The following is a 12,363-nucleotide window of genomic DNA, read 5'->3' as shown; positions in this document are numbered from 1 at the left end:
GGATATATGATTAGGTATTAGTGTCATGACATGAGTCCAGAAGGAAGGCTGCATAGTGGAGTGGACTTGGGAGGATGGATTGTATAACAAGGAAAGAATTTTTCTTTTACTTTTCAAAGAGAAGAACGAACTGGACGGGAGGAGGCAGGGAGAAAAGTGCAACAATGAATGAACGGAAATCCAAAATCTCTGTAAATGTTCATTAAATTAATAATAATAAAAATAAGAAGAAAAGAAAGAATGTATAATTAAGTTCTAGTTATTAATTATATGCCAAAGGGACAAAAATAAATGATTATGCTTATGTTTACAGGTTTTCTGGAAGGTTATTACACGACCTTAAAGTGTAACTGCATGAGGGATACCAAGTCTTTTATCCACGTGAGACGGATTAAGTACCTTCACATCTACCCTGCTGGGAGTGGTTGTTCAAACATAGAAGTCGTGTAAGTTGCCAGAAAAATTATTATAATTTATTATATGATTCCTTTCTCCATTTAAAATCAGACTACGAGTTCTCAGGCAATATTCTTACTCAGTAGTCTCAAAATTCTTTCTCTTGAGTGGTATTAAAAATTCTTTGGTAAAGATGAGGGAGAGAACAGTTTAAAAGTGATATATGATAGGGTGTTATGATTATCACAGGAATCCAGAGTTAAGGTTGCATAGTGGAGAGCATTCCAGGCGGGGGGTGGGGTGAGGGGTGGGGGGATTGCATAACAACGACGAAGTTTATCTTTTGCTTTTCAAAGAGAGGAACCAACTGGGGGGCCGAGGGGGTAGAGAAAAAAGTGCAACGATGAATGAATGGAAATCCAAAATATCTGTAAATGTTCATTAAAATTAATAAAATAAAATTTTAAAAAATTCTTTATTAAGTTGCCCTGAATCTATTTCCAACTCGTGGTGTTGTTATTAAGTACCATCGAGTCTACTATGATTCATAGCTACTCCAGGGGTGTCTTAATCTTCTTCTCCTCCTTCTCTTTCTGGGCCATCGATCAACCATAATTCATAACAACCTTTTCTCCCCTTTTTTTATTTTCTACTAGTTTATTTACAAAATTTGAATACATTCTTTTCAAGAACAAATTCTTTCAATTTCCCTCACCCCCCCCCATCAAATTGTACAACTCATGATTAGCAACTTTTTGAACAATAGATCTAAACTTTACCCTGTCATACCCCATGCTCACCATCTCTGATATGCTCAAGCCCATTGTTACAGCCACTGTGTCAATCTATCTTGTAGCAGATCTTCCTCTCTTTCTCTGACCCTCTGCTTTTCCCAGCATGATGTCTGTCTTTTTTCAAGACTAGCCCCACTTGATCACATTCTCAAAGTATGGGAGATAAAGCTTCATCATTCTTGCTTCTAAGGAGTACTCTACTTTCAGAAAGACGTATGCGTTTTCTCTTTTGACAGTTCATGGGCTATGCAATACTCTTCTCCAACACCATAATTCAAAAGGATAGATTCTTCTTCTCTCATCCTTAATTCATTGTCCAACTTCTAGATGCATAAGAAGCAATTAAAGATACTATGGCATAGACTAGGTGCACCTTAGTCTTTAAACGAACACTCTGGAGAAGTCCTTAACAGTAGATTTTCCCAATGCAACACATCTTTTGATTAGACTACTGTTAAATGGATATTGATTGTGGATCCAAGTAAAACAAAATATTTTTCTATCCCAAAGCCTCTTCTATAACCCACCAAAGTAAAACTTGAAGCAACAGTATACGATTTACCCCCCAACAAGTTAAACAGCAAAAAAATAAGTATCCAGAACAGCCATTTCTGTGAATGATTATTAATATACCCTCTGGTTGATGATCCCATAACTCTGATTAAAGGCAAAATTAGGGGGACAGTTGCATTTCAAGAAATTGAATAGCTTTCTACTTTTTTCCTGAGACAGTGTGGCCCTGCCTTTTCTGTTTCCAGAGTCATCTGTGGATACTTCTAGTACAATATTTCTCACAGATGCTTTTTTTTCCCTAGTTAGTACCATGTGGTGTTTTTTTTTTCATTGTCATTTTAACAAAAGTTTGTTTACAGAAAAGTTAGATTTTCATTCATTCATTCATTGCCGCACATTTTACCTCCTTCTCTCTCTTCCCCCTCCCCAAATTGACATTTTTTCCCTTTTCATTAGTTTATTTACAAAATTCTAATATAAATTCAAACAAATTCTTTCAATTTCCCTCAACCCCCCATCAAATTGTACAACCAATGATTCATTCCCTCCTCCCCCTGCACATCCACATCCCTCTGCTTCCAGCCTCTCCCACCCCTCAGAATCTCATTTTCTCTTTACAATGACATATGAGGATGACTCCTGGGAATATTGAGGGCGAATGACTACCTTAAAGACTTTCAACTAATAAATTCAGTTAAGATTTAAACTCAAGTCTGTTTCCAAAACCCAACCTTATGCCACTGAGACAAAATATGTGCACATTTTCCAGATTTTCAGCCATAGAATATGACTCTGCAAATTGTCCAAACCTCAAATTCTTGCCTTTGCCTTCATGATCCATTACAGCTAATGGCATAGTTTTCGAAACCAAGTGACATTTTCTTTCCCTTAGGGTTTTATTTGCTTATTTGTCTATTAGTTTTGTGAGACATTGAATGCAAACCCTTAGTGTGGTACTTTGCACAGACATAGTTGTTCAATGAATGTTAGATCGTTGAACAATGACTTGTAATTATTAGAGCTCTCTGTGATGAAACACTCTCAGATTTTGTTTTATCCCAGATTTTGTTTTACTGTCTCTATAACTTCCAGTAGAGAATATTTCTCCAGAGACAAGGATGAGATTGTGCATTTCTCTATTCCAAATGTGTTGTTATGTAATGTAAAGTCACCTGCAACTCATAGCAACCCTGTGAAGAGCAGATGTGAAGCTTGTCCTGTCCTCACCAACTCTGACACACTTTAGTTCATTGTTACAGTCTCTGTATCAATTTAGTTGAGGAATTTCCCCTCTTACTCTGATCTTCACCTTTCCAAGCATGATTTCCTTCTGCAAAGACTGATCTCTCCTAACAACATGTCCAAAGTCTTTAAGAAAGAGGTTCACTATCCTTGTCTCCAAGGAGCACCAACCATGGTTTCACTTCCTCCAGGACATAACCTGTTTGTTTTCTTAGCAGCCCATAGGCTATTTAGTGTTCTTCCACCCCACAACACAAAGGCATAGATTCTTCTTTTGACACCCTTAGTTATTGTCCAACTTTCAGATGTATAACATGTGATTGAGACTACTTTATTCCGTATTTGGCATATAATAAAAATCTGCAAATGTTATATTGTTTCTATGAATACTTTAAATGGAACCTGTATATTTTTTTCCATGTGACTAATTGGAGCTTTGACTTCTCCTTCCTGGGTGGATCTTTCATGAATGGCACTCTCAATTCCTTGCAATATTAGACACCGTATTTTTTTCCAGGCTCTTTTTACTTCATTGCTGTCAGTTCATTGCTCAAATGTCCTTAAACTTTGGAGATGCTTGTGAGAAACTGCCTTTTCTTTCCCATTTAATGTCAGTACTTTAGGTTCTTTATTTGTATTGACTATTTCTATTTTACTTACAAAAATCACAATTGGTATGTGGGTAATGGATATGATTATGTTTAATTTAAAAGGCCTTATAGAAAATCCCAGAACACCTGATTGTACTCATGGGAAAACTATACTTGAACCAGGAGACAGTCATCAGAATAGAGGAAGGAAACACTGCATGGCTCAAAATCAGAAAAGGAGTATGTCAGGAATGTATCCTGTCTCTATGCCTTTTCAATCTATATGTAGAATAGATCATTCAGGAGGCTGGATTTATGAGGAGGAATATAGCATCAGGTCTGGAGGACTACTCCTCAACAACCTCTGCCACACAGATGACACAACTTTACTTGCTGAAATTGAAGAGGGCCTGAAGCATTTGCTGCAGAGGGTCAATGACTGTAGTTTGCAATGTGGATCAAAGTTCAGCATCAGGGGAAAAAAGTTTCTCACCACTGTGCCAACTGGCAACATCATCATGATAGATGAAGAAGAGACTGAGAGTGTTAACAATTTCAGCTTTCTCGGCTCTACAATCAACACTCTTGGCACTAGCAGTCAGGAAATCAAAAGTCAAATTGCATTAGGAAAATCTGCTGTCAGAGACCTTTTCAGAGTGCTAAAGATCAAGGGTGTCAATCTGGAGACTAAGGGTAACCTGACCCAGACAATTGTCTTTGAAATTACTTGCTATGCATCAGAGAGTTGAACAATGACCAATGTTGACAGAAGAATTTATGTCTTTGAGCCAAGGTGCTGAAGAAGAGTGTTGAACATACCATGGACGTTAAAGAGAACTAACAGGTCTGTTCTCGAGAGGGTGAAGCTGTTCCTTGGAGGCAAGGATTTTGAGACTCTGTCTCACATAATTTAGGCACATAGCCAGAAGGGACCAGTCTTTGGAAAAGGATATCATGCTTAGAAGGGTCAAGGGACAGCAAGGAGAGGAAGTCCCCGGAAGAGAAGGATTGACACACTAACTGGGCTAATGAAGGTAAGTATGTCAGAGACAGTGACATTGGATCAGAATAGAGCGGGATTCAGAACTATTGTGCATAAGGTCACTATGAGTTGTAATTGACTCAATGGCACATAACAACAGAAATATTCTATTTAGTGTTCTCAAACTTAGAGATGTATAATCTGTTCTTAATGTCTTTGAGAACAGTTCCTCTTGTCATGTGTACTTTCTTTGGGTTACATTTTGCCTTTCATTATGCAAGTCTCTCCCTTTCAACCAAAAGAGATAGAGCATCTTCATTTTCTTTATTTAATGCCAATATTTTTGAAGTAACAAATATTTGCTTTGATATAACAAAATTCTGAGTTGCTGAATTTTAACCAAATTTGTACATAATGTATACTAGTCTATTTGAAGGAGCTCTGCTGGTTTAGTGGTAAAAAACTGTGCTGCCAATACAAAGTTGCTCTGTTCAAATCCACTAGGTACTCAGCGAGAGAAAGATGGGTCATCACTTCAAGTGTGATCAATTGTTTCTGAAAATTCACTGATGGTCAGCTTTGAGCCATTTCTGCTTAAGGATACAGAATAACAACAATCTCAGTTCATGGCCCTTGAGTCAGAATAGACTCATAGCTAATCCTCTAGTAAGTTTTTGTAAGCCGTAATTCACACAGAAGGAGATTGCCCATCTTTCTCTTGTGGAACTGCTGGTGGGTTTGAATTTCCAGAGAGGCACCACTCTTAGGTTATCAGCAATTCCTTATGGACTAGACTACCAGATCTCTCCGTACTTGTTATGGGAGGAAATGCTGTGATCTAGATAGTCAGATTCTTCCCATCCATCAGAAACTAAACGGGAAAGATCAGGCCAAGACTTGATAGTCTTAGTGTTCTCTAAGAATGGTGAGGTTTCAAAACTAGGTGCCAGATTCTTGATGTTTGCCATTGTGTTGCTAAGATCATCAGAACACCAAGAGATCGTGTTTTGCTCAAGGTCATCACATGAAATAAAGACTTCCAGTTTGATATTGTCTTCCAGTGCAGGCACACACAGCAGCTAGCATCATGCCTCATATTTGGTGGACATTAAAGCTGTGTCCGTGCAGAGTGGGGGCTGGACAGACACATTATGGAATCACCGAATCTTAATTTGAATCCTGCTCTATCTTTCATTTGTTATGCAGTCTTAGACAGATTATTTAAGGTTTCTAAACCTCAAGGCATGCAGTTCAAATCCACCAGCTGCTCCACCGAAGAAGGATGGACAATCTCCTCCCATACAATTAACTGCCTCTGAAAACCCACCAGGTGGTCAACTATAAGTCAACGATGAAACACAACATCACGCTTACATCATCTTAAGATGATGAAATAATAAGTTTCTCTGGTATGTGGTCTTATGAAATGAATCCATAAAATTATCCTTATTATGTGCTTAACATAGTCTGATACATAATAAATAGCTGATAAATATTAGCTATTAATCATTGTTGTTGCTTTTGTTATTAGTTTCTTATAGCAGCGAAAACTTTATTAACTGGCCTCTCAATTAAACACAAATGTGTCTCAAAGCAATTGACCTGGTATTCTCTCCCATATTAATATTTTTTTAAAAATAAAATTCCCTTACTAGTTGTCTCCTAAGTTCAATGGACACATTTTTAAGATACTAAAATGTAACCTTTGTTGAGAACCCAAAACTGGCATCCAGCTAGCTATTGGATCCCTTTCCAGTTCAGGGAAATTTCATCAACAAAATACTAACTTTTGAAATGTGAAATTCTATCAAGTTTGTCCTCAGGTACCTCACAGTAGTATTTTATGAGTGTGGTTTGATATGGTTTTTTTTCCCTCAGACTTCATGCCACCAGTCACCTATCCCACATCCAAAATAACTTCACTCTAGGGAGTGCCATCCACTTCCTAAATAACATGCCTCCAGAAACTCTATGAACTTTGTTAAATGTCGATAGTTGTAGAAGGGCTTCAGGCCTTTTGTTCATAGGCTCGCTATGAGTCATGCGTGACTCAAAGACAATCAGCAACAATGATTTCACTATTGGTGAATTATTCTTTTCCTGCATAAGTCTTTCCATTGTTAAAAACAAAGGATTGACTGAAATGTAACACTTATTTTTACTTCTTTTCCTCCAAGTGCCAAGATGCGGGATAATTCATCTGTGTGCTTGAACACTAATACCAAATGGGTCCAAAGATTATTGAAAGTGCAACAAATGTAAGTTGACAAAACAAATGGGCTTTCATATTCCCAACTGTACTGAGGATTTCCCTTTCTTGGGTGAGTGAAAGAGGAATCACTTCATTTTTTTTAAAAAAATCTATTTAGTTGACCATACTTATTTTTCAGACAGTCGTTCATAGTTATTACCCACCATTGATTGACATTATTAACTTTTTACATGACTAAGCATACCCTTATTGTATATTGCTATTCCCTTCACCTACCTCTCTCTTTATTAAGGGTGAGTGGTTGTTTTTTGGTTTTTTTCTTTTCTTTCTCTCCTCTATCCCTGTTTAATCTGTAGAGTATGTCCTGTTCCAGATTGTTAATTGCAGTACACATAATGTTGTCTGATCAACCGTTCCTTTGAGATTGACCTTCCCTTCACCTATTCCAGTACAGGAATTATCTATTCTTCTCCTGTTCTCCAAAGATGGGAACCACTTTAAATTTACTAAAAAAATATTAAGGCAAATGCCTGTCCTTTATTTTTATTACTAATCAGATAGAATGGGGTGACTCATTTCACCAACTCTTAAACTGAATAGGAAAACAGTGGCCACAGTATTTATGGCTTTATTTTTCCAGGGACAAGCCATAGTTTCTAATAATCTATCTCTAAACATGACTTCTAAACATGGTTGGTTTGTTTGTTTGTTTCATAGGAAGCAAGGTGCCTTGATTCCATTTCCTTCTGGAGTTATGAGAAGCACTGACTGATGCAAATATTTCCACTAAGAACGCCTGCACCCCCACTTAACTCTGCTTTGGCTTTTAATTATGCTCTTGTTTGAATATTTTTCAATAAAAACAACTTCTTCATACAAACAGACATAAGAATATTCATGTTGAGTACAGAATAAAGTTTGCATAGAGGAGTGTATTCGAGACAGGGATGGGGAGTGCAGATTGTATACTAATGAAAGAATTTTTCTTTTACTTTTCAAGAAGAGCTAACTGGAGGGGAGGGGGGAGGGGGCAGGAAGAAAAATGCAACAATGAATGAATGGAAATCCAAAATCTCTGTAAACATTCATGAAAATTAATAAATTTTTTGAAAAGAATATTCATGTAGAAATGCCCTGCAGAAGCTAGTGGAAAGAGTCAAACTTCTTTCACCGACAATGTTTCCTGAGAACTCAGAGCTCACCTTCTCTTTCACCAGGAAGGAAAGTTTCTCTAAGGACATTCATTTAGCTTTCACTCATCTAAGTGTCTTTTAAACTTTCTGCTTAGTGCTAAATTTACCTAGAACATAAAAGAGTGCTAATTTAAACCTCAAGACTGAACACATGGCTTAAATTGAAGAAGAAATGATACATGTTCTTTCATTTTGCACCCTGGGAAAAAAGCAGGCAAGACTAGAGTGTTGTCTTAGAAACCCACGGAAATGTCACCCGATACAGGGCAGAAGGTTCCACAAAGTTCAAAACCTCATTATTGAGAGGAATGAGTCCTTTGTCTGCTCCTTGTGATTGATAGTCATAATTATCTAAAGAAACTGAAAAAATGAGTTAGAGACCCATCAGATGCATAGTCATACATATATACACTTGTTATTGTTGTTGTTATTGTTAAGTGTCATTGAGTCAAGCATGACTCATAGTGACCCTATGAACAGAAGACCCGAACCCTGTTCTATAGCTATCATCATTTCTCAAAGTTAGTCGAGTTTCCAGAGGCATATTGTTTAGGAAGTGGATACCACTCCTGATTCCAAGCCTGTCTTAATCTAGGAGCTTCACCAAACACTGTTCAACATGGGTAACCATTATGGCATTTGACACGTGAGTGGCACAGTGTTCAGCATCACAGCAATCCCAAGTTATTTTGGTACAACAAATTGACAGACCAATGCTGTACCACTTAGAAGAATCTTAGTCCCAAACACAATTAACACCAGCTCACACACGGTTGTGAATGGAAACCCCCCCCAAAAAAATTCCACACCCAACCCTCAACCAAAACATGATAATCCACCTTTCAGAATCCAACCAAGCCAAAGAAACCCCTTCCAGAATCCAACCACTTAGAGTCCAACTGATTTTTAAATATAAAGGCCCTACACCAGGTCCTGTTGACTCTAAACAAGAGGCTTCCAGCCCACAGCTCATTGTTAGCTAAATACAGCAAGTCCATTCACTTCACCCGTAACTGTGAATGAAAAAAAACCCCACATAGTCCACACCTGACCTTCAACCAAAGCAAAACAAGCTACCTTCCAGAACCCAACCACTTCAGACATCAGCCTCCAAACCTGAGACTTAATTGTTATTGTTGTTAAGACTGAAATTCATTTAATAATTAAGAAGCGTATTTAAAGGATGATGCATTTATCTCTATATTTTCCTGAGGCCCTTTTTTCCCATGAAAATCATCAAACTAATATAATTTAACAATAAAAGGCAGGTTAATCAAACCATAGGCAAAGTATTTGGAAAATTCACTTGAGGATACACAACAAATATGGGAAAAGATCAGCTATTAATTAAAACCAAATCTGTTAAAATTGATCATGTTGATTCTGACTCACAACAACAGAAGAGTAGAAATGTTCTCATATAGTTTGGAAATCTATAAACAGTTATAGAAGACTGACACATTATTCTTCATAGGCTAACGGGTTTAATCTAGCAATATTTTGACAAGGAATATTACACTTAACCACTTCATCCTTGGAGCTCCATTCTTAGCAATTTTTAAAAAAGAACAAAGCAAACGCCTTCAAACAGATTCCAACTCATAGGGAGTGCAAATTAATGAGACTATTTCACCGTCGTTAAAAGGCGTGCACTGTCCATTTGGAACTGACTCATAGTTGACTCTCTAGTGTGTTTTCAGAGGCAATAAATCATATGGAAGGAGATCGTCCATCTCTATCTATCTCTCTATCATCTATCTATCTATCAATCTATTTATCAATACACGTACAGCCTTAGTTTAGAAGAGGTTTAGAGGTTTAGAAGAGATTATCTATCTATCTATCTATCATCTATTTATCTATCTCTATATCTAACTATACTGAAGAGCAATGGTGTCTCTTTGGAGACTAAGGTGCATCTGATACAGGCCATGGTCTTTGCTATCACTTGTTATGCATCAGAGAGTTGGACAATGACTAAGGAGTATAGAAGGAAAATTGATGCCTTTGAGCTGTGGTGCTGGAGAAGAGTATTGAGGGTACCATGGACTGCTAGGAAAACAAACAGATTCATCCTGGAAAGGTCAAACTGGGCTACTCCTTGAAGGCAAGGATTCTGAGGCTCCGTCTAACATACTTTGGACATGTTGCAAGGAGGGACAGGTCCTTGGAGAGGTACATCATGCTTGGTAGGGTGGAGGGACAGTGCAGAAGGGGAAGGGCCCCTATGAGGTGGATTGATTCAGTGACTGGGGTAATCGGGATGGGTGTATCGGAGACGGTGCGATTGGCACAGGACAGAGCAGAGTTTAGGGATGTTGTACATAGGGTCACTATGAGTCTCAAGCGACTCGATGGCACATAGCAACAACACCACAACATATCTAACTACATCTATATCTCTTTATATCTATACCTATATCATCTATATCTATATCTATACACCTACACCTACTTTATCTACCTCTATCTCTAGGCTGGGTTTAGTAGAGGACATGATGTCACTAGGGACGTCACTGCCAATGTCAGATGAATCTTGGCTGAAAGTAGAGAGTACCAGAAGAATGTCTATCTCTATTTCATTGGCTATGCAAAGGCATTTGACAGTGTGGAAGACAACAAATTGTGGCTAACCTTGAGAAGAGTGAGGAACACAGAGCACATAACTGTGGTCATGCAAAACTCATACCTGGACTAGAAGGCAGTGATGATCTTCTTTCTACTCACATCTTGTACATATACCCTTATCTCCCTCCTCCTTCGGTCACTATTATAAAATTCTTTAATAGATCTTATTAATCTGTGGTTCTATCTCTAATACTATAAGAATATGTGATCCTTTATTATTCATAGGGGAGCTTTTATCTTACTAATTTGTGTGTGTGTGTGTGTGTGTGTGTGTGTGTGTGTGTGTGTGTGTACCATCAAAGCAGATCTGACTGATACAGGAGGAAATTGTCCCATCTGATGGATTTGAACAGTGTACCTCTGGGATTGCAGTGCAGCTTCTTGCCACTAGGCCACCAGAGCTCCCTATTCAAAGGGTTTTAAGAGGCCTGCTATTTAAGAAATGGATGGCCAATTTGGCTTTTCCTTGCTGTTACATGCTGTTGAGTAAAGTATGGCCCGTAACCACACCTTATGAACAACCTTATGAACCTTATCCTGTCATGTGTCAACCTCACAATTGCTGACACACATGAGACCATTGCTATTGTCACTGTGTCAATCCACCTTGTTGAAGTCTTCCTCTCCTTTACTGTCCCTTCACCTCTCCAAACACGATTAACTTCTCCAGGGAATAGTCTATCCTAGTAACATGCCTAAAATATGTGAGAAGAAGCTTTACCATCCTTGTCTCCAAAGAGCACTCTGACTGCACCTTCTCCAAGACATATCTGTTTATTCTTTTGGAAGTCCATAGTATATTTAGCACTCATCTCCAACACCACAGTTCAAAGGAATCAATTCTTTATATATATATTCCAGCTCTCAGACACATAGCAAGTGATTAAAAAGATCCTAGCTGAATCAGGCAAATCTTAGTCCTCAAACTAACATCATTGTTCCTCAGTAATTTGGAAAGGTCCCTGACTGCAGACTTTCCCAGTGCTATGTGTCTCCTAATCTCCTGACTGCTGGTACCAAGTGTATTGACTGTGGATCCAAGTAACACAAAATCACTGACTGTTTCAATCTTTTCTCTGTCTACTTTTCTTCAGTCCAGTGATGCGAATTTTTGTTTTCTGAAACAAAAGATGCAATCCATACTGAAGGTTACAGAGTTTGATCTTCTGCAGGAAGTGTTTTAAGTCCTCTTCACTTTCAGCCAACAAGGTTGTGTCATCTGCATAATCCAGGTTGTGGAGTCTTCCTTCAATCCTGATGCCACATTCTTCTTCATAGAGTCCAGCTTTGTGAATACTTTGCTCAGCATACAGGCTGAATAGATATGGAGAGAGGATACATTAAATAAAGAATTGCCTGACACTTAAATATTTCAGGAACTACCATACGATCAAGAGCCAATGGTAATGAAGGAAGAAGTTCAAGCTACATTGAAAGCACTAGCAAAAAGTAAACCCCCAGGAATCAATGGGTATGTTTCCAATTGACATGTTTCAACTAACAGATATAGTCCTAGATTTGCTCACAATTCTATGCCAGAAAATTTGAAGAACAGCTACCTTGCCAACTGACTGGAACAAATTCATATTTGTTTCTATACCCAAGAAGGATGATCCAACAGAAAGTGGAAATTATTGAACAAAATTGTTAACATCACAAGCAACTAAATGTTGCTGAAAAACAGAAAGAACAGTACATAGACAGAGCAGTGCCAGAAGTTCAAGCTGGAAGAAGAAGTTGTGGCACTAGAAACATCATTGCTGATGTCAGATGGACCCTTGCTGAGGGCAAAGAATACCAGAAAAATGCCTAT

General features: G+C 38.1%; 1 protein-coding gene across 1 annotated transcript in view; it reads left to right on the top strand.

The window, feature by feature from the left end:
- Positions 1-6,779, top strand: part of CXCL13 (chemokine (C-X-C motif) ligand 13) — a 10,680-nt gene extending 3,901 nt beyond the window's left edge. Inside the window, exons 2-3 of the mRNA XM_006885336.1 lie at positions 314-446; positions 6,695-6,779. Coding sequence (XP_006885398.1) covers positions 314-446; positions 6,695-6,779 — 218 coding nt within the window. The remainder of the gene's footprint in view (positions 1-313; positions 447-6,694) is intronic.
- The last annotated feature ends 5,584 nt before the right edge of the window (positions 6,780-12,363 follow it).

The sequence above is a fragment of the Elephantulus edwardii genome, unplaced genomic scaffold (assembly GCF_000299155.1).
Source record: "Elephantulus edwardii isolate Elephantulus edwardi_28Jun2011 unplaced genomic scaffold, EleEdw1.0 scaffold00042, whole genome shotgun sequence".
In the NCBI taxonomy this organism is placed as follows: domain Eukaryota; kingdom Metazoa; phylum Chordata; class Mammalia; order Macroscelidea; family Macroscelididae; genus Elephantulus; species Elephantulus edwardii.
Note: the sequence above shows the minus strand (reverse complement) of the source record. Positions and strands in the feature narration are given on the sequence as shown.